Source organism: Vulpes vulpes, chromosome 8, assembly GCF_048418805.1.
Source record: "Vulpes vulpes isolate BD-2025 chromosome 8, VulVul3, whole genome shotgun sequence".
Taxonomy (NCBI): domain Eukaryota; kingdom Metazoa; phylum Chordata; class Mammalia; order Carnivora; family Canidae; genus Vulpes; species Vulpes vulpes.
This window is the reverse complement of record NC_132787.1, coordinates 13,096,097-13,119,549: the sequence shown is the minus strand read 5'-3', so window position 1 is coordinate 13,119,549 and position 23,453 is coordinate 13,096,097. Positions and strand designations below refer to the sequence as shown.

Here is a 23,453-nt window from a genome sequence, read left to right as displayed (position 1 = left end):
AGACAAATGTATATTATTGGCATATTTGGTTTTTAATCTTGGGGCTTTTAGTTCCTGCCTTTGCTGTTTGCACAGGGTGGCAAGAAGGCGTGCTCTGGGTTTGGTATGAGCTGGACTTGATCCAAGATAGAAGACGGCACAAATAAGACACTAAACTGACTTGAAACGGATTTCATCTTTGGCATGCTGTGATATTTATCTTTGCTCTTTCATCAACACACCTAGCCCATGGTGAGATACAGTGGTTAGAGTGGGTATAAAAACTCCAGTGAGAGGGTCCCTTATGGATCTAGTCCTCCAGGATGACTGGTCCCCATTTCTAGGTCCCAAATTACCACCATGAAGCTGATTTTTTTGTATTTGGTTGTGAGCTTATGTGTCTTCTGCAAAGGTAAGGTACTAATTTAAAGAATCATTTCAAATTTGATAGACATGTGTCTATGTTTGTTTAAATGTTTAGTGTTCTCTACCTCAAACATGTTTCTCCATCAGAAAACTTCCCTGTATCTCAGTAGGATAAAAAGTAAGGATACTAGGATACTAAGAAAACTAGATTTTCATCCTGTTCAGCTTTAATAAGCCTTCTTAAGGAAATATTAGTGAACAGATTACTCAAGATGCATATAGTGTTTAGTTATCTATTTTTATCACGGTTTATCTTTTAATAACTCAATCTTGAACTTAAAACTGCATTTACACCAAAGACCCACACTGGTAAATTGCTATTTTCACAAATCCTAAAAGTATCACCAATTAAAAGCCTGGCTTATCACAAAACTTTTTTTGTAGGGAAAACATTTCTTAAACTAACAACTTTTTTGGATATTTCATGAAGTCAGTTAATTTCTAAAATTAATTGAAAACTAAGACATCATTAATTTTTTAAAATATTTTATTTATTTATTCATGAGAGACACAGATAGGCAGAGACACAGGCAGGGAGAGAAGCAGGCTCCATGCAGGGAGCCTGATGTGGGACTCCATCCCGGAACTCCTGGATCATGCCCTGAGCCAAAGGCAGACCTCAACCTGCTAGCCACCCAGGCGTCCCTCATTAATTTTGTTAATTAAAAATTGAGCAAAATGGGAAAAAAATCTAAAGAAACAAATGTATCACTTTCTCTTTAGTTCTATTTCTGAAAAGGGCAGAAAAGCAGTAACATCTAAGCATAAGGAGAAAGGTCAGCAAAAGGGAGAATATTCCTTCTATATCTAAATTTAAAATCTATTTTCTAACTTGGGAAGTAAAGTGCATTTTGCTTTTCTATGAGAAGGCAGAATGTGAAGGACTATGATTATTCGTTATAAGAGAAAATGTTTCTATCCTTAATCCTTAATTCAACTACCTGGGAAATCATCTGATAGACCATTAGAAAATGATTACTTCAAGTGATGGTGACCTTCATAATTTTAAATAGCACTGTGTTATATTCTTTGCTTCTACTTTGCATAAATGTATTTATTTTTTAAATAACAGTGCACAAAACACAGTATTTTCAAAACATTTATTAAGTGAGATCATATCCCAACAAAATGTTTTAAAAGTATTGAGTAAAGTATATTAAGTTCACCAGAGAATTGGAGTGTATTTCTAAAGTAAATTCTTAAATATCCCTGATTACTCTAAAAATGATTATGAATATTTCAATAGCATTTCCACAGATTGGTGATTCTTTTGACAAAATGCAGTGTTTATATGTATTACTAAGACCATATTGAAAAATAAGAAACCTACCTGGAAAAATGCTCTGCAGAAATTCCAGATGCCTTAGTCAATGAGCTCTTAAGTTCCAAATACAGATTCTCTTCATCTTCTGTAGGTTATAGAATGGTAAAGCTTTGGGGACTGCAAGTTGGTAAAGGCAGAAATTTAGGGCGTCTTCAGGTAATCAATAAGAAGAAAAAATTATACTGTTTAGCAATCATAACTGTACCAAAAAAAAAAAAAAAAAAAGAAGAAGAAGAAGAAAGAAAGAAAAGAAAAGGAAAAAACAAAACCCTGGCTAAGTGGGGAAAAACTTCAGTAATATGAGATACAGATCTGGTGTGAAATAGGTACATATAATCAAGTATTATTTTTTCCCACATTATTCTATCTTCTCAGTAGTAGAGTATAATCTATACAATTGATTATCTTTGTTTGTTTGTTTTGTCTTTTGTGTAATTTACTGCTTATGAACACACTAACCAGAAATGTTTAGGGGAAAATAAAACCAGGTGAAATTTAAATCAGAAAATATACTTCAGATTGACAGCTGTAAAAAGTTTCAGTAGTATGAAAAAGATATAAAGTACTGGCTAATATAAATTTGTGGATTTAATTTATTTAGCCATATATTTTATTCAATAATGAGTTGACATTGAAAACTTTGATTCTGAGTTTGTTGATAGGTAAATACATTACATAGATCTATATAAAAAAACTCTCAAATTAATGAATTAGTATTTAAAATAATAATTTTTAGATATAAAAAGTTGATTCCTTGGATTGAATTTAAAAGAATGGGAACAAGAAGAATGTTATTTTCATTGTTTAAAAAAACATGCTATAGAGAAATATAAAATGACTTAATTATTGTTACTTTTTTCCTTTTTTATAGATGGGGAAGCCCTATTATACAAAAAAAAGTCAGGTTTGTATCTTTCAGAAATTAATCTTTACTTTGAGATATCGAGGTGCATTCTGAGCCTACTTCTTTTGGAACACAGGGATTTTTTTTTCCAGCTTTGAGATATAATTGACATATAACATTATATAAGTTTAAGACATACAACATGATTTGATACATGTATATGTTGTGAAACACTGACCAATATGGTTGTTCAACGCTTCTATCATCACACATAATCACCTTTGTGTGAGCGTGTGGTGAGAATTTTTACATCTATTCTCTTAGTAACTGTCAAGTATATGATACAGTATTATTACCTATAGTCACAGTGCTATACACTAGATCCCCAGAACTCATTCATCTTAGAATCAACTTTGATCAACCTCTCCCCATTTACTCCAACCACCAACCCCTGGCAAACACCATTTTAGTTTGTTTCCATGAGTTTGAAGTTTTAAAATTCTACATACAAATGAGATTTAATAATATTTGTCTTTCTCTGTGTGACTTATTTCCCTTAGCATAATGTCTTCAAGGTCCATACACGTTGTCCCAAATGGCAGAATTTTCTTTTATTATGGTTGCATAGTATTCCATGTGTCTATTACCACACTTTCTTTAGCCATTCATGTGTTGACAGACACTAAGGTTGTTGCCATGTCTTGGCTATTGTGCATAATGCTGGAACAAACATGGAACAGATAATCTCTTTGAGATAGTGATTTTACATCCTTTTGGATATATACCCAGAGGTAGAATGTGTGGGTCATATGGTAACTCTATTTTTATTTTTTGAAAAACCTCCATACTATTTTCTATGATAGGCGAACCAATTTACATTATTGCCAACATGGAATACAGAAAATTGATACATTTTGTACACAATTGATTTGGGAATAAATTACTATGACTCCTTGCTCATCTATCCCATATGACTGTAAACTCCTCAAGGATAGGATTTTGATCTATCCTGTCTGTTGTGTATTCTTAATCCTGAGAACAGTGGCTGCTATGGAACAGACACTCAAATCATACTAGTTTTGAATTAACAATATAATTTGGGATTATAGACTTGTTTTGTTCTGCATATAACATTTTTCTATATGAAAATAACCCAAATCCTTTGCAAAGTAAAATTTATGAACTACATATATTCTTTATGTTTTTAAAGATTCTTATTTATTTATTCATGAGAGAGAGAGAGAGAGAGAGAGAGAGAGAGAGAGAGAGAGAGAGATTGAGAAACAGGCTCCTTGTGGAGCAGGAGCCTGGCGTGAGACTCGATCCCAGGACCATGACCTGAGCTTAAGGCAGACATTTAGCAGCTTAGCCACCCAGGCGCCTGATATTCTTTTTACCTGAGAGACAAGGGACTTCTGAACATAGTCTAATCTTTTCTGGGGACACAAAACTGAATGTCAATTATCATATTATATTTCATGCCATGCCATGCCTTGGGATCTAATGCTGTGTGTAAGAGAGTTGAACCTTACTCAAAAGAGTATGGTTTCTATGTTTCTGCTTTTGATTTTCCTCTCTGTCTCCTCTGTTTCTACTAAACATTTAACTGTATATCCTGGTAGGATTACATCTGGTAACTGTAACCCAGTTACCAATTTTTACTTACTGCTTTTGGTCTTGTATCTGTTATAAGACTGTGTGTCCTAAGTGGAGCCTCAGAGACTTTTTTTCTGTTGGGTAAAGTTCTTGGGTGGGTTTTGTAACATCTCTGTTGTAAGACAATTTGAGAATAACTTTTGACTGCAAACTACATTTTAGATAATTAGAATTTTTCAGGTTTTTAACCTATATGGAGAATGTTACTGTGTACTTTTCCTTAGAAGCATTTATATTGTCTCCAAACCATTCCTTCTTAGACTCTGGCTAAATATGTTATGTGTATTTGAATGTGTAATTACATACAACTTGGTTTTCATATGTTTATTGGAACACATGGGAAACTGTCTTTCAACTGGCTCTGTTTCTTGTTTTACTTAATATATGCCTATGTTTCTGGAATAGGTTTGGCATCAAAGTCCTGGATTTTTTAAGACACTCTAATTTCTGAAAGTTTATCTTAGTATCAGACCATATGCTTTGACTTTTGGGTTGGGTTTAGGAAATTTGTGAAGATTATAGAGCATGGAGAAGCATTAAAAAAAAAAACCACAATCTATGATCCATTAAGTACCAAACAGAAATGTTACCCAAATGTTTTTTTTTTTGAGTTTTCTTGAATATGTAATCAACATGTAGATTTTCTTTTTAAAGATTTTATTTATTTATTTATGAGAGATACACAAAGAGAGAGGTAGAGACATAGGCAGAGGGAGAAGCAGGCTCCCTGTGGGGACCCTGATGTGGGACTCGATTCCAGGACCCCGGGATCATAACCTGAGCTGAAGGCAGAGGCTCAACCACTGAGCCACCCAGGTGTCCTTCAACATGTAGTTTTCTGCAAAATTCGATTGCAATTGTTAAATGTTTCATTTTACATAATTCTTGAGAAAATTCTCTGGGAAACCAATGCTTTTATATACTTGATAAAAATGTTTATATCTGTAAATATAATTTAATATATGTGCTTATATGTAAATTGTCATTTGTTATAAAGTACTTACTCTTAGCACGTTGATTCAGCTCTACTTATTAAGTATATTTTTACCATTTAAAGGTAAAAGGTATAATTTTGACAAGCTTGCAAATTTACATACTATTTACTTAAATATGAAGAAAATTCACCTGGGTAAACAATAATAATACTTAAATTACTTGTACGTAAGCATGTACTTTAATTTTGTATCCAGCAGCACAATAGAAATTGCAGCCATTTTATTCAAATTAAGTAGTTTCATCCAATATTTTTGAAAAAATCTTTTACCTAAAATTTCTGCATTTCACTAACAGAATAGTAATCAATGCTTTGTACCTTTTCAGTTATCCAAGAATTATTATTATTATTATTATTATTATTATTATTATTATTTGCTATGTTCTAATTCCTGCATCTAGGGTTACTTTAAACTGTCTGGAGGACCAATGAAGTCTTTTTCTTTTATGAGGGTATAAATATACCATGGAGAGGTATAAATATACCATGGTCAATGAATAATTACCATATTCATGCCTCAGTATTGAATTCAATGAGAATATCTCTGTGGGAATATTTTCCAAGGACAAGAAATGGCTGTAATCAAAATTCACTTTTTGTTGGCAAATCTGTTTGATAAGCTACTAATGACAGCAATTCTCCCATTTTTTTCCTCAGGTGGAAAAATAGCTGAAAGAACATCAGGTAAATTACTTTTCTATTAAACAACAATAAAGTGACAGTGCTTTTATTTGGAGAGAAGGCATATCTCTCCTGAAAATAACATTAAAACATTTAAAATGAAATATTCCTTATTATAAGCAAATATACTATAATGTGTTTTTGAATATTCTGGGCCAGATATTTAAAAATTTAATCAGCATTTTAAAGGTGGTAATATTTGAAATAGAAAATTCTGTGGTTACTTGCTTTTCTAAAATTTTTAAACTTGTAAAAGAAATGTGGATATAATTTAAGGATTCACTTTCCTTAAATAAGTATTTTGTATTATAGGATTAATTTCTTAGTGATCTGTTTTAATTAAAATTGATCCGGGTCCTGTTAGTTTTATTACAGATTCCCTCAAAAAATTGAATAACACTGAATATTAACCATTATTTGTTTCCCTATCCACCAAGATGAAAAAAATAAGCCACAGCAACTCAAGACTGCTTTTATGGAATTTTTCTTAAATCTGAGAAATTTTGCTAATATCAATATAGATTCAATTTTATTCTGGCCTAATGCATATAGCAATCAAAATAGCCCAAGATTGCTTTTGTATGTTTTTTATGTGTTATTTTAGATATCTGTGTCTTTCTACAACCTAAAGACAGTAAAATATAATTGGAAAATGTGTTCTTTGAGGTAAATATAGACTGAGAATAAGCAACAGATCAGTTGTTTCATGAAGATGGCAAAATTTTCATTATGGACAGGACTCATTAGGTTTTACTATAATGATAGAGCAAGAGCTTCTTTCCTTCTAAGAGAACAAAATCTGACTGTTAATTGAATAATTAGGTCATATGAGTCTTGAGTGTTCAACTAAAGGACCTCATTTGAGAAGTTTGTGTGAGGCAAGGGAACATTTAAAATTCTATAGTTCTCTGAAAGTCTTCTGAAATTATGAGTAATTGAGTTTTTTTCCTATGTCTCTCAGGGAACATTCCAGGTATGGGTATTACTTAAGAGGGGCTTGAGGATCTCTAAGGCTAGAGCTGCATTGGATGAATAAAAATGCCAAGCAAGGAAGCTTCAACCAAACTGCTTAACCAGCCAACATAAAACTGGCCAAAATCCAGGGCAGTGGTATCCCTCATAATCCTTATTCCTTAATGAGACAAAGATTCACATATTTAGAAAAGGATCCATACGCCACCAGAGGACTTGTTTTTTGATATGTTTTTTGATATTTTTCAATTTTACTCATTTCAGACAATGTAACTTGTTTGTTGCCATTACCTTTAAAATCTTCCTTTCTAGGTAGCTTATCCATATTCATCTCTCTCATCCAGCAGTTTTTCTCTATAGAGTGAAGGTGGAGGAGCAGAGTTATGTCTATTTCTGTTTTCTGTTTCATTCTGTGGTAGGAAGTCTGCGGTATGAAGTAAACACTCCATCTTTAGCATTGTATAAGCAATTTATCTTTAAATGAGGTGAAGGTAGTATGCATTTTGCATAAGAAAAAAGGATTTCGTGGCAACTTTTACCATGTGACCTTAGACAATTATTCAACTTCTTTTAAATATCTGTTTCCTTATCTATAAGTGAGGAATAATAATAGTACCAACTTTTGGGGGGATTGTGAGGATTGAAGAGATAAGGCATGTAAGATACAATTACACATCTAAGATGTGGTACATAAAACACACATACTAGCCATTACTGCTAGTGACTCTAATGGCAATATATTTCTGAGTAAGTTTTACATATGAAAGAAAAGGGACAAATTAGTTAGTAGAAACAAACATGGCACATTGGCTAAGATACCAGGCTATTCATTTTGACAATAGAATGAATAAATTCAGAGGAAACATTGGTTTAACAAAATGAGAGATCTAATGATTTATCCATGGGGTTGAACTCAGGAGAGGTATAAGTATAATGAATACTTGTGAATTAAATGATGAAATAAAAAGATTCTGCATGATTTTCATGTGAAAAGTTGGGTGAGGAAAATAAAATATCTTCAAAGATACTGTTCTTCCTTACTGAATACTTAGTATGTGCCAGATACTATGCTAGGTGATTTCATCTTATTTGATACTTTCATTTAATTAATAACCACATATTAAGGTGGATAGTGGTTTTTTTTTTATCATTTACTGATGTAGTCTCCATTTAATAGATAAAGAAACTTTGTTTCAGAAGTACTAAATATATCTAAGGGCATAGCTGGGAGCAAGAATAGCTCATGTATAAATAAAGGAACAAAATTTAAAATAATTTTTCCTCCCAAGTTGACAAAAGCATATTTGTGACCACTGAGAAGGCCTGATTCTAATGCAGAATTTTTAGATCACTGGAATTTAATGGGAGAACAGGGTGGGAGCTGCCCTTGACAATGTCCCTGTCCCCCTGTTCTTTCCATCCCTAGCTATACAGAAATACCCTTGCCTGACTGTCTCAGCATCATCTATTTCTCCTGCAGAGAAGCACCTCCTGTTCATACCCCCAGGTCTAGGGGTTCTCATTGCTGCAATATGGTTTAACCTTGGGAAAATGATCTTGGAAGCATGCTTATGGATATCCTGAGAGCAGATTTGGGACTATGGGGCTTTGAGGACTTAGTATGGTCTACAGTGGGGCAGGGAAGATGGCACAGCCTTTGAGTTAGTGTATCTTGACTGCTCTTTATTCTTTGCCCTCTGAGGAGAGCCATGGCATGAAGAAGGCCAAAGTAGGACTTGAGTGGTTCTGTGTTGGAACCCCTCCCCCCTTGCTTGAGTCTAGAGAGGAATTATTAAAGGCAATTCTGATGGTAGGTCTGGGAGTCCAGATAAGTTTGACTCAAATATCTATTGATTTCCCACTACTTAATACTGTATTATTTCTCCCTACTTTGACATAAAACTAAGATATTTAGATATTAAAATCTAATATCTAGACACCTGTGGTACCTCAGTAAATAGAACAGATAAAAAACCTTGAGTTTATGGAGCTTAAAATCTAGAAGAAGCAGATAGACAGTAAACAATAAAGCATTAAGTAGTAAACATGGTATATTACATGATGATAAAATCTCTGGAATAAATATAATGATAATTGGGAGTGTTAGAATGGGGATGGCAATTTTAAATTTCTAGAGTGTGTCTCATTGAGATGATATTTAAGCTAAGATTTGAAGGAAGTAAATGCTGCAATTTATGAGTAAATATTCTCATTGTTTTTTCTTTACGGGAAAACAGAAAAGACAATTAGGTATGTTATTTTAATTTTATCAGCTATAAATAAAGGATAAGCCAAGGATGGTGTGTATTCAACACAGCAGAATATTTTGATGGGGGGGGGAGGTTGGACACTGGAACTCAGGGCTTAACAATGAAAAGGAAACAGCTGGGGAGGTTTCTGCCCTCTTTATAAGAAGCATTTCTAGTGCAGGGTGGTGAAAGCTTCATAGCTCTATTCATCTCTCTTTCTTGAAGTCTTAGAATATGACAAAAAGGTATGGATATGGCAAGTAAGGCAATAAGCAATGAATGTCATTCCAAGGACTTCCAGAATAACAGGGAAATAACATGCAGCTTTCTAAGTGTCACAGTCAAATCACCATTTTGTGCCAACAATACTATTTTCAATTATGATCTTCTGTTATTCACATTAGGTGGCTTTTTGTTCAGTAGTCTGAACTTTGGTGACCCAAACAGAAGAAAGAAATCTCTGGTTGGTTCACTCCTTAACATTGGATTTAATGCTCCTGGAGGTGCTGAAGATGGGTCGAGGAAACATCGAGATACTGATAGTTTAGTGTTAAAAGACACTCCAGCAGGTACTGTTAGAGAAAAATGCTTACCTAGGAAACAAGTACTTCGTTTCATTTGGGATAACCTGATAATCCTGGCATTATTTGCAGCACATGGCCTTAATAGTAATAGTGGGGAATAGAGTCAGTAATTCCAGGGCCAATGAGACTGATGAATTCTTGTCTTTAGAGAATTTTGGCAAAGATGTTTATATTAAGTTACATTATTTTTCCTGATAGTTTTAGCATTCTTATGCTATCTTTCTTTTGGTGCTAATATTATAGTGATCAATAATTTTTATGGTATTTAATTAAAATACTTCCTTTCCCCAAATTTGATTCAAATTTGGCTCACATTTTGTTTCCAACCACAACTTATTTTACATACTGAGATTCTGTCTTTAAACTGCATGCTCAGCTTTATGAATAATATTATAAAACACAGTTCCTAAACAGTTTGTAGACTGATGTTTGATTTTATTTGAAAAAAAAAATCAATTTTCTTTAGATGAGGCATGTTCTCCCCAGTTCTTCTCCCAAGTGGCCTACTTTTACTTTACTTGTGTGGTCCCCACAATGTCTATAGTTCATACCTGTGCCAAAATAGACAAGAAGGAGATCCAGTAAGGAAAATAACTTCAATATTTTATATTGAAATTTAATATTTGAGTCCAAAGGATGATAACTGAAAAGAGAGAAACATTTTGGGATTTAGGGGTAGAGTTGAACTATCTTCAGGAAGGACACAAATGTTCTGTCTGTCCAGTCATCGATTTTGGGACTGAGAAACTCAGTATGACTAACAAGTTAGTACAGATACATTTGCTCTTGTTTATAATACTGAGGTGTTGTTTGTTCATGTTCTAAAGAACGTAGTGAAATTTACCTTAAATGGCCCCAATGCTTTAGTTTTCTCATGGAATTCTCAAACCTCATGGTAAATTGGTTGCCATGCACACCCCCTGATTACACTGTATGGAATTATATATGGAAAGATATATAGAGGGGAGGAGAGCGATGTTTTGAAATGATAATGTAGGCCCAGTTTAAGCAATGTTTATTGAATAATATCTTGTACATTATGAATGAATGCACCTTTTTTCCTGATGATTATATTTTTGTATGGCAGAGAAAACCAACTTAGCAAGTGGTTTTGCCAAAAGTATATCTTGTAGTATTGAATTTGGTGGCACTGCTTCAAATCAAAATGACATTGGTAGGGGTCCATCTGGTCAAAATGGATTTAATGTGAATGCAGTAAGTAGATTAGCTGGCTCTGATTCTCCTCCCAGTGAAACAGGTATTCTAAGTTGTTCCTTAGTTTCTGCTTTTGACAGAAAAAAATCAACCATTTAGCAAAGCAGGGAAGATGGCATTGCTTTGACCAATACAGATTTAGAGTTAGATGAACTTGTGGAAATGATTTTTAAATAATATTTGATTCTTAAAAGATCTGTGTTATATTCAACAGAAATCAGCAAGTTGAACATTCTAGTGAAGAGGCAATTAGATTTCATTCTTTTGTGAAGGAATTTGAATGAAGGAAGACACCCAGTTTCTATCTCCAGTCTTTCCTGCTAACCTTCCATGGACTTTGGGAAAGCTACTTAAACTCTCTTATTCCCAAGTTTTGTCACAAGGAACAGAAAAAATTGATTCTCATGTTTCTGTACTTTTGTGGTGCTAGTTTTTAAAATTTTGTTACTTATATTTCAACTAGTTTTCTTGAAAAAGAATTCCAGAAAAAATAACTTACAAAAGTGTGGATAAATAGTATTTTCTATTTAGAAATTAAAGTCAGTGAAAGAAGTTAGTCAGTAAAGTACAGTAAATCTTGCTATTTTTGTGTCAGAGCAAGTTATCTTAAAAAAGGTGAAAATTGGGGATCCCTGAGTGGCGCAGCGGTTTAGCGCCTGCCTTTGGCTCAGGGCGCAATCCTGGAGACCTGGGATCGAATCCCATGTCGGGCTCCCGGTGCATGGAGCCTGCTTCTCCCTCTGCCTGTGTCTCTGCCTCTCTCTCTCTCTCTGTGTGTGTGACTATCGTAAATAAATTAAAAAATTAAAAAAAAAAAAGACCAGTTTTAAAAAAAGGTGAAAATTGGTGGCAAGAGGAAAAACAGAAAGGAATTTGTCGGTAAATCCATGAGCTTTGGTTCTTATATTAGTGACCCAGGAATTCTGATCCAGACTCTATTAAGAAAAATAAATAATTTATATCCCTTGTTTTTTTTGGTCTTGATAACAGTTGAATTTTACATTTACTGATTTTGGACTTGGTGGTAGAAAGAAGAGCGATTTTGAATTTAGTCTTGGTAATTTTGGCTCAGGTGGAATGGGTATCAGTGGTCTTGCATACAAAGACTTTGGTGAAAATGAAATAGGAAAATCAAGTTCCAGTGATATAGTTATTAATATTTAGATTTTGTGCATAGAAAGCAAAGAGTCATAAGTTGTGTTTAATTATTACCTGGTATCATCTGGTAACAACCTTTCTTTTCTTTTTCTTTTTTTTTTTTTAATTTTAGCAGATAATACCAATCCAAGAAGTAGGGCTGGATTTAGTAGCAGTGTCTCTGGAAATTTGGGTTTTGGTTTGGGGGCACCTGATCCAAAGGGATTGGGCTTTGGTAGAGCTGACTGGAGTGCAATGAGCAGCAGAGGATCTGCCGGTGGTGAATCAGTGGGTTTCGGATTTAATGCTCGTAGCTCAGGTACTTCAACTAAGACTCATTCTACAAACTTTGAAATTAATTAAAGTAACTAATTGATTAAAAATTCATTTCTTTAGTATTTAATACTAAAATTATTAAGATTGATTTTTAATAACATTTTAATTTTTCTGTCAGTTGGAACTGGGTCTTTTGGTTGGGAACTTGGAAAAAGGAAGGGCAATGCTGCATTTGGTTTTGGAGCTTCGGGTTCAAGTTCATTTGGTGGCAGTGGTGGTAATGGCAAAATAAAAATTGAAGGAAGTCAAATGAGTAGTTCTGGAGGACCCGTTCCCAAAAAGCTAGGTATTGATATCTCATTTTTATGCATAAAAATTTCTGAATCATGAAATATTTTCAGTACACTTGGTGACATCATTTTATATTCTGCAGGTGATACCAGTTTGAGAAATCAGAATACACTTGTTGGTGACAGCTCTGGAAAATCAGAAACCAACTTAGGGGTTTCTGATGAACAGGGATTTGGAATCAATGAAATTGGAGGGAATAGAATGAATGGCAGTAGATCTGCTGAGGCTGGATTCAAAGGCTTTGGATCTGATGCTGGTAGCTCAGGTATTCTACTGTCTCTGTTCCTGAGAAATTGGATTTCAAATATTTGTTATTTTTATTTTATTTGATAATATTTTGAATTTCCTAATAGTGAAAAGGCCTGGGCCTTTTGATTTCGGACTTGAAGAAAGAAGTTTGGAACTGAATTTGATTTTGGAGATTCTGGTTCAAATTGTTGTAGTGACAATTGTCGTAATGGAATAAAATGTACTAGTGAATTTAGTTCCAGTGATTTAGATGTTGATGTTTAATTTCTGTGCCTAAAATATCTGAATCATAAGGTGTATTGGAATATGTTCTGATGACAATCATTTTACATTCTGCAGGCAATATCAGTGCAAAAATTGGGGATAATTTTGTTGATGACCTATTAGAAAATTTGAAATATGATTTTGAGATTGGTCAAAAGGGATGACCTATTAGAAAATTTGAAATATGATTTTGATTTGGTCAAAAGGGATTTGAAAGCAGTAGATTTGGTCAGAGTGATAAGAGCAGCAGGGAATCTGATGCCAGTGGCTCAGGTAGTCTAAGCGTCTTGGACTCTGCTCAGGTGAAATCTAAATTGATTTCAGCCTTTCATCTATTATTGTATTAACATTTTTATTTCTCTGTTAGTGGAAAAGTCCTCATCATTTGATTTGAGACATGGAGAAAGGAAACGTGAAGTTGATCTTGGAGATTCTGGTTCAAATCGATTTGATGACATTGGTCTTAGTGAAAATGTAATAAAAGGTACTAGAAAATCTAATTTTAGTGGTATGGATGTTGATAGTTAATTTTTTGCTTAAACATTTCTCAATTATAAAATTTATTAAGTATGTCTTATTGACACACTTTTAATATCCTGGTAGATGTACGAGTGCAAGAGGTGGCAGTGAACATGCTGGTGATAATTTTGAACATTCAGGATTTTGTGTTTGGGCATTTGATAAAAAGGAATTTGGAGGCAGGGGATTGATAGAATGAGCAGCACCATGTATGTTGTCCTGGATCCATGAATCTCAGGTCCAATGCCCATAATTCAGGCATTCTACTAACCTGCACTTGGTGAAATTGAAATGGATTTCAGTTTTTATCATTTTTATTATTTTATTTTATTTTATTTTATTTTATTTTATTTTATTTTATTTTATTTATTTTTTATCATTTTAAAAAATAACATTTAAATTTTCCATTAGAGGAAGGACTTGGTTTTCTAATTTTGAAAATGGAGAAAGGAAGGGCAAAACTCAATTTGTTGTTGGAGATTCTGGTTCAAATTTAATGGCTATATTAGTAAAGACTTTAATGGAAATAGAGTAGGTGGTCCTGGAGGCTCTAGCTCTAGTGCTCTAGGTATTGATGGTTGATTTCTGTGCATAGAAAAATTCTGAATCATGCTATGCATTAAACATAATTCTTGTGACCATTATTTTGATTTTTAAAAAGATTTTATTTATTTATTTGAGAGAGTAAGTACATGAGCAGGGGAAGGGCAGAGGGACAGCACACTGCCTGCTGAGCAGGGAGCCCAATGCGGAGCTTGATCTCAGGACCCTGAGATCATGACTTGAGCTGAAGGCAGACAACCAACTGTGCCCCTGTGACCATCATTTTGTATTCAGCAGGTGACTCAAGTGCAAGAAATGGGGATGGATATTCTGGTGGTACCTCTGAAGATTCAGGATTAAATTGGGGGTCATCTGATCAGCAGGGATTTGGAATCAGTGAAAATGGTGGGAATGGAGAGAGTAGCTGTGGATTCATGGGGGCTGGATACTTGAGTCCTAGTTGTGATGTCAGTGGTTCAGGTGTCTAACCTGGACTCTATTCCCAAGAATTCCGAATTAATTTCTTCCTTCTTTATTTCTTTTAATCACATTTTGATTTTCCATTAGGAGGAAACGCTTGGTCTTCTGGTTCTGGAAGTGGTGAAGGAAGGAAGGGTGCAGTTGGACTTGGTGGTGGTGCTTCTGGACCAAACGAATCTGATGAAACTGGTCTTGGTGGTACAGGTACCTGTGATACTGGAAAGGATATTACTGGATCTGGCTCTCAAGACTTGAGAATTGAGATTTGTGTCTGATGATTAGAAAGTCAGGATTCTAAAATACATTATAAAATAACAATGAAAATCACAAACATTTATAATGAAATAAAAAGCAAACTAAAATTCTGGAATGATAAACTATTTACATGTGATCAGGGAAAAGTCATTTAATATTTTTAGCATAGAATGTGGAATGAATTTTACAACTCTGATTATACTGATATGGAATAGTTTTTGTTGTGCAAAATTGATTTGGAGTTGCATAAGTTGAAGAGGTGGTTAGAGTAGCAGATAATCTGTTGGGTTTGAGCTTTGTATTCTGAGTCTGGTCTTGGTAGTTTACATATTTTTACATGTTTATTACTGATAAGAGTAAGCAACTTCCATCCCTTTTGAAAATCTCATAAAATTTAATATTTCCAGTTAATGGAAATATTAGATTGAATAGGAATTTGTGGTATATATTGTTAAAATAATATTTACCAAGGTATGGAAACTATTTTGATTTTGCTAGCAGTATTGGAAAGCCTTGGGAGCCACTAGACTAGATGACCACAGAACTGTGGCAGTAGACTTCTAATGACATGGGTGATGTGAAGAATATTCATAATTCACATTTAGAACTCAACTTTAGGATTGATACATTTTTAAAAGGAAAAGTCTAATTAGCAAGAGATATAAGGTAGTGTAGTAATGGTTGATCTCAGTCAGGATTAACTATCAATGAATCTGCTCAAAAAAAGATTTGGTCATACGGAAATAATTCCATTTTGGGTAGTTCTTAATCTTTGGATCTCAGGTTTGAGGTCAATACTGAAATGGAATTGAGAAATTTGAAATCATTTATACCACCAATTTTGTTTAAACGCAGTCAATATAAATAGTTTAAGAGACCGAATATCTAAACCCCAGATCTGCTGCCATTAGTTCAGATATTCAAATTTAGGATGTGTTCCTGAGAGATGTATTAAGAAGTAGTTGCCTCTCATCTTTTTATTGTGGAGTAGTTACCGATTTGAGATTTTTCTGCTGTTTGGATGCCAGCTTTTGACTGCTTTAATTTTTTAACTGAGACAGATTTTTATTAATTAGTGTCCTTTCAGATAGTATATCTAATTGCAGTGCATCTAGTGGCTTTGAAATGGCAAGTTCTAAATCTGTTGACATTATTGTCTCTTGACATTAGACACGTTGTGATGAACATCTCAGCTCAACTAGATTAGTGGCTTTCATACTTCCAGTTTTTGTGTGTGCAGAATCCTTTGTTCAGTTAACATCTTGAAATGGTACCTAGATTTTGCAAATGTAAAGCAATTCAAAATGGAAGTAAGTGGGGTTAAAACTGAGATGGGAGACCCTGAATCCTGTTTACACAAACCTTTCTTGCTTCCTGAATACATTTTAAGGCAATTGATCTGAAATAAATTAATTTGGTATCAGTTCATTTGGTGGTGAGGCATTTCATTTTGTTTCTCCCACAGGTTATTAGGTTGATAATATTTTTTTTCATATACAGCTTCACATAATTCTAAATCTGCTAGCATTAGCATTGCTGAATTTGGATCCATGATTTTACATCAGATTTTAAAAACTTTTTTTTTCATATTTTACCAAGTAAGATGTCCACATTTAAGAAACAGCTTAACTATTTTGTCTTAAAATAGGTACCACAAGGTCATCTGACAACAATGCCTCTGGACCACTCAGTACTCCAGGTAGTTTGATTTATGACTTTCAGTGTTTAAAAATATACATATATGATGCATTTGTATGTGTGTGTAGATATGGAATTTTGAAGTATAAATATTCTATGGATTATTGATTTACTGGGACATATTATTATTATTATGTCTTTTCCATGTTGAATTGAGCTTCTAAATGCTCTCTTTGAAGTTTAGATAACCAACTGTATATTTTAAACAGCTTCATGAATAAGATAGATTAAATTATACTATAAGGGAACCTAAATAAAACATAATGCAACGTCTCCTTCATCATTTTAGATATATTATTTAAAAAATGACTTTATAAATAAATTAAGAGTTCAATCTACTTCCACCCAATGTGAGAAAAGACAACCTGTAGTAAAGACAAGTGGCCTCAAGACACACAATAAATGGCATTGTAAAACATTGAAAAATTCTATCAAAATATTGATTTTTGTAATTGTTGTTGCTCCTCTATTCTGCTGGATTTTAGACCTTGCTCTAAGATTTCATATAAATTTATTTGGTTACATAAAAGGGTCAGTGTGTTAGAAATAACAATCATGGGAAAGTATCAAGGGATATGAATTTTCCTCTTTGATCAGGAGAATTGAATTCTCTTTATATTTAGGTAATGGAATTATTAGTATTATGTAATAGACTGATTTAATAAAATCTGCCTTGGACCTGTTTAGCTAGTGGCTCCCAATAAAAGTATGCTAGTAAAGTTCTATTTTTGAATTTCAAAATACAGTTCTGTAGGGGATGCAGAGTATCTTAGTAATTCTACATGACCCAAAATGAATAAGCTCATAAGATTTCTGAAAATACTATGGCTAATTGTTCAAGGAAAAAAGTATGGATTTCAGAGATAATCATGTATATGACTTTGGTAAATCATAGCTCTCACAAAATGAAATTTACATATTTAAGATAAAGAAACTCATTGATGGCCTTCAGAATTAGCTTCTAAGTTCCCATGGAGAAGTCCAAATGTTCTGTATATTTAAAATCAATGTATCTCTTGAAATTTAAGTAATCTATTCATTGTGTTAAATAGCAGAAGGATCCAACATTCCGGAAGCAATTCCGAAATACTCAAAAATAAGCCCAATTATTGGTAAGTAAAAATGACTCTGATTTCTATCTATATTTTTATGTTCAAGCCAGCCAGTCCCTAATGGGGTTACAAAGTAATCAAAATTTGGAACTAGTTTTAAACTCATTACATGTTTGAATGGCATCACATTTGTACTATTTGTCCTCAAAGACACACATACACACACATGCACACACATATACACATGACACCTACTCATGAACATATATACATATACATGTACATAGAGAAAAACTATTTTAAACACTTATTTGATATAAATGATAACCCACTAGAAAGATTATCTCTACAAAATGCAGAGCAAGTAAGCAAACAGACCACAACTCCCTCCATATATTCCTTCCCACATTAGAGACAATTTCCCTTTTCTTTAGGAAAAAGATATTTATTCATATTTTGCTTGAGCCAGAATAGACACGATATTTTGTTTGATCCAGAATAGACACCTGAGCCAGAATATTCCCAAGCATTTAGGTACTATTTTTAGTGTGTGTTTTTTTGCTATATGTGAGAAAGAAAAGTATTGATTTAAGGTGGTGGCAGTGAGAAAAGAACCTTTCAGTGACATTTTCTCTTGGTATATAAACACAAAAAATAAGAACTAGAAGTTACGTTAATGGTTCTAAATAATTATGAATATTTTACTCTAAATATTTTGTAGGTGAAGCTTCTACTTGGGGCAAAGGAGCATATAAAGCTTTCAATGGCCGCATCTTTTCCTTTGAGTCTTCCTGTGCATACACTTTCTGCCATCATTGCGTTGAATCTGGAGGAGATTTCAATATTGAAATCAAACGAAACAGTAACAGTGACTTTGAAAAAATAGCAGTAAAAATTGACAATAATGAAGTCTCTATTTTTGGTGATAACATTGTAGTCAATGAAAAAAGGTAAATGTCACAATTATGAATAAATGCTATAGAAGAACTTAGTACCTAGAGCAAAAAGAAAAAAAGTCGAATAGGGAAAAGATGGTACTCTTTTCTTATTTTGGTGCTCATATCGGTAACTATAATAATTTCTTGGACATAGTCTGATAGAAGATTTTGTTATATGTGGGATTATAAGATACTATATTCATTTTTATAACAAGGTAAGAAGAAAAAGAGTAGTTTTGAGTATTTTGAATATCTAGATTTGGGCAACACGAATACTCAACAAATCTGTTAATATAGTATTTCAATTTTCAGTTGTAAGTTTATCATTAAATAAGAATATGAAATTTTCCCTATATTGAAACCTAGACCATTGTTTTTAGAAGTAGCAATTCATTTTTGGAAGGGATGCCATATTTGAATACTTTATGGGATAAGAAGTTGAGGCATAATAATCTACTTGTGAACATTTCAAATTTTTTGAACATTTATTTCTTACTGGACCAGTTTCTTCTTTTTTATTTCTCCAAAGCCCCAAGGATTTATTCATTGTTCTTTAAAGTCTTTCAAAAATTGGAAAACCAAAACTATTGTGTCCCCTTTCTGAAATGAGAGGGGAAAAAGAAAGCTTTAATATTTATTAGCCAGTATTATATTTATGATACTACAGAACACGAATTATTTTTTTAAAAAAACATGTTATAATACTATATTTACCATAATATGTATTTGAATTTTATACTTTTCAGTGTACAGATACCATATGACAATAAACTGATACACATTAAAAAATATGGAGAACATTATGTCCTGAAAAGCCGGAGAGGAATCCTGTCTTTGATGTGGGACAAAAATAAACTCTCAGTAAGTCTGGCTCTGATTTTCTTACATTCCTGTGCTTTTTGTTCTTTGCTTTCAGTTATAAAGACATTATATCATAAGGAAAATAAGAGCTAAGTTTTGTCGAAAAATCTCTGTATTATGCACTGTACTAAACATTATCTTATTTAAACCTCAAAATACCTTGAAGTACATACTATCATTAATCTTATTTTACAGATGATGGAACTAAGAAAATTCAGGCTAATATAAGCTAAATAATCTACCCAAAGACACATAGTAAGAAAAAGAGTCAGGATCTTTCCAACTTCTAGATCCAAGTCCTTTAAGAGAGGTTCTGCTTACATGCCTAAGTAACCAGCTTAGGTAGACTTGAATATGAACAGACACTATCTTCTGGTTTGGATAGATTTTTCTCTTAAGGTATTTTTAATATTTTATAAACATGTACATGTGATTTTTTTTCTTAAAAGCTTGCTCTTCACAAGCAATATCCAACTTGTGGTCTTTGTGGCAACTTCAATAGCACTCCAGGTAAGATTTCAGTATGTTAAGTCTAAGAAAATTGCTTCCCAAAAGAATTATAAAGTGATTGGTCATATTTGAATAAATCTAACAATAATTTGCATTTGTCTAAGGAATAAGAAATTGTTAAAATAAAAAAATTATGTTGTCAATTTAGCTATATTTAGCTTGAAAATAACATGCATATACATAGTGAGTATGTTGAACTAAACATTATTTTCTTTTTAAGGAGACAATATCAATGAACACATTGCCCATAGTAAAATTCCTGGTGATTGTCCGAAAGCTGTTAGTAAAAACTATGAAGTTTGTGAAGATGGTGTACAGGTAAGAGATTTATAATTCATCTAGTAGCAAATTTCAGCACTATTCCCCTTGATTTCAATTTAGATAGCCAACATCCTCTTCTAAGCATCTGTGTCTTATTCTCAGAATTGTGCAACTGCTTTCTCTCCAATGTCCCTGCAGTCTTTCTTTTTCTCAGCTTTAGTTTATTTATTTATTTTTTAAGATTTTATTTATATATTTGACAAAGAGCACACAAGTAGGCAGAGCGGCAGGCAGAGGGAGAGAGAGAAGCAGCCTCCTGGCTGAGCAGAGATTGCTTCAAAGCAATCTTTGAAGATTTTATTTCACTTACTCTTATATCTGACTTGGAGAATGTAATCAGTTGTCTTAGGGCTTCATTGGTATAAATTGTGCATTTGCTTGACAGTGGTTTCATATTTCTCTGTGACAAATAGATTTTGGAAACAACTATGTGGTAGTTATGTTGAAATTTTTGACTCCTATGAGTTCAATAATGTATGTGTTTTCCTCTTTAGCCAACATAACAAATACATTGTTTCCAGCACCAACTCACATGCCCCCACCAAGAAAGCACCCTACCACTCTATCTTGCTGCTGCATTTGCTCACTGAATGTAAGACTGGCAGATAAAGGACTGGTTTTCCTTCTGTCTGTGTGGTCTCAGTCATTTACCATCCCACTCTCTGGCACTGACAACATCTCTTTTTTCTCTGCCTTTCCATTTTCTATTTATTTATGATAGTCTCACACACACACACACACACACACACACACACACACACACACAGAGGCAGAAGAAGGCTCCATGCACCAGGAGCCTGATGTGGGATTAGATCCTGGGTCTCCAGGATCGCACCCTGGGCCAAAGGCAGGCGCCAAACCACTGTGCCACCCAGGGATCCCCCTGCCCTTCCTTTTTCTTAAGTTGTAAACTTCATGTCATCTTTGGAGAAATTTTGGATGAATGTAGGTACAGCCATTTCTGAAGTTGTTACGTAATACCCTTCAAAGGTGCTTTCAGGATTCACTGTGCCAATGAACATATTTCAAAAATGCTCCATGTCAACCAGCATTCAGCAACTCTCCCTGCCCCTAAAGTTATAGGTTATCATGCAAATACTTCTGAATTGATCTTTTCCTAATGTTCATTTGATTGTCAATTTTTCTTAGTTTTAATAAAACTTCATGCTTTATTTGGCAGCACTGTGACAAAATTATTGGAACTTACTTTGAAAAATGTAGAAAGGTCGCCGCTTTTTCCACTTACTACAGAATGATCTGTGTTGATGACTACTGCCGAAATAGAGACAAAAATGCTACATGTGACACTTATTCAGAATTGTCCCGCCTGTGTACCTCAGATGGTCCTGGCACCTATGAGTCCTGGAGAGATGATTTGGATGTGACTTGCGGTAGGTTTTAAATTTGATTGCAGATTCCAAACCAGAAAGTTTTTGTAGCACTTTAAAGTTGAGCTATATTTCAAAGTAATCTTCTCAAATAACTATAAGCCCGAAAGGGATCTTAGATACAATGGAGTCTTATCTCTCACAGGTACTTATGAAGAAACAGTCCTGTTTTGGTGAAGTGACTTGCCATAGTTACAGTTCTTTGCTTTAAGATTTCAATTAGGAACTTTATAGCCTATAATTAGTAAAAGGCACTGGGAAAAATGAGAAATCCTGCAAAAAGTGAAAATAAGTAACTGGAAAAGTTATCAAAAGCATGTTGAGTACTACTCTGGTTTTCTTTCAAAAAATTAGTACAACATATAATGTGAATTTCACACAAGTGTAAAAATACTTTCAACTTATGCTTTACTCAATCCTTATAAGTTAAATACAAGCAGAGGATCCATTTCAAAGTAAGATGAGATGTTATGACATATATAATATACATTTCTTCCTCACTTATGTCTTTATTTTTTTCTCCAAATTAAATATTGTATCATAAAATAATACATGAGAAATTGGCATAATTTAATTGTAGTGAGTATTTTTAAAGACTGACTCCTGTCTTGAAAATTAGACTCAAAGAATCCCATTGAAAATGCCTCCATTGTAATATTATGTATTTATCACATTAATTTCCTTCTCGTTCCCATGTATACATATTTCTGTATTTCTTCAGGAAAACCTACGTGCCCAGAAAAACACATCTACAAAGAATGTGGTCCCTCAAATCCTGCAACTTGTTCTGATGTGGCTCCTTTTCAAGACAGTGAATGCGTGAATGGCTGCATCTGCCCAGAAGGTAAGATACCCTGTGAGAATGTTTATGCTAAAACAACTGAAAACAGTGACTCAAGAATGGTGGGTCTTATTTCTTACTAGATTTCTAATGAAATCACCTCTCATAATCCATCCTTCTAGCAAACTGCAGAAGAGAGGTAGGAGAGGCTTATAAAGTTATTGTGTATATCTACGTCTATAGTACCTGAGGGCTCTGGTACTTCACAGATGACCCGGTAGTCCTATATTGGGCTCCTAAGAATGCTCTATGGCCTAGAAAATTATATTCTTGCCAGTTCTCAAACTAGGGGTGATTGCTGAATGGAGCTTACCATTTTAAGTGTGTTTTTACGCTGGAAAAAACTAGCTCAAGAGTGATTCCATAGTTCATTTCTTGAGAATTTATTGATGTTTATATAGTTCTTGTATAATATATTTATTATAATATAAATTATATTATAAGTAAAATAAATATATTATTATAATATATTTATTCTAGGTTATCTATTGGATGATATTGGAGGGAAAGGGCGGTGTGTATTAAAAGCTGAATGTCCCTGCGATTTACATGGAAAGATCTATCAGTCAGGGGAAGTTCGAGGAGGTCCTTGTGGTTCTCAATGGTATGTGCATGCTTTTTGTTCACATTTCATTAATAGTGAAATAATGCTAATATTTTGATCATTTGAAATAATTCCTAAATCCACCCTTAAAATAAAGTTTTCAGAAATAAACACTGAGTTTTCTGTGTTGATAATTTATATTTTATTTCTTAGGGAAAGTGTAGTGTGCTTTTTAAATAAAACATATGAACTTTCTATGTATTTTTAAAATGTGATGTATTTCTCTAACTGAAATAGTGTTT

At 33.5% G+C, this 23,453-nt stretch overlaps 1 protein-coding gene across 1 annotated transcript in view; it reads left to right on the top strand.

The window, feature by feature from the left end:
• Positions 1-312: 312 nt before the first annotated feature.
• LOC112921200 (mucin-19) overlaps positions 313-23,453 on the top strand; it is a 63,028-nt gene continuing 39,887 nt past the window's right edge. The window contains exons 1-12 of the mRNA XM_072767890.1: positions 313-391; positions 2,601-2,633; positions 5,881-5,907; positions 16,647-16,697; positions 17,749-17,808; positions 18,470-18,698; positions 19,433-19,547; positions 19,997-20,057; positions 20,278-20,375; positions 21,559-21,769; positions 22,488-22,610; positions 23,088-23,211. Of these exons, the coding sequence (XP_072623991.1) occupies positions 340-391; positions 2,601-2,633; positions 5,881-5,907; positions 16,647-16,697; positions 17,749-17,808; positions 18,470-18,698; positions 19,433-19,547; positions 19,997-20,057; positions 20,278-20,375; positions 21,559-21,769; positions 22,488-22,610; positions 23,088-23,211 (1,184 nt within the window). The 5' untranslated portion in view covers positions 313-339. The remainder of the gene's footprint in view (positions 392-2,600; positions 2,634-5,880; positions 5,908-16,646; positions 16,698-17,748; positions 17,809-18,469; positions 18,699-19,432; positions 19,548-19,996; positions 20,058-20,277; positions 20,376-21,558; positions 21,770-22,487; positions 22,611-23,087; positions 23,212-23,453) is intronic.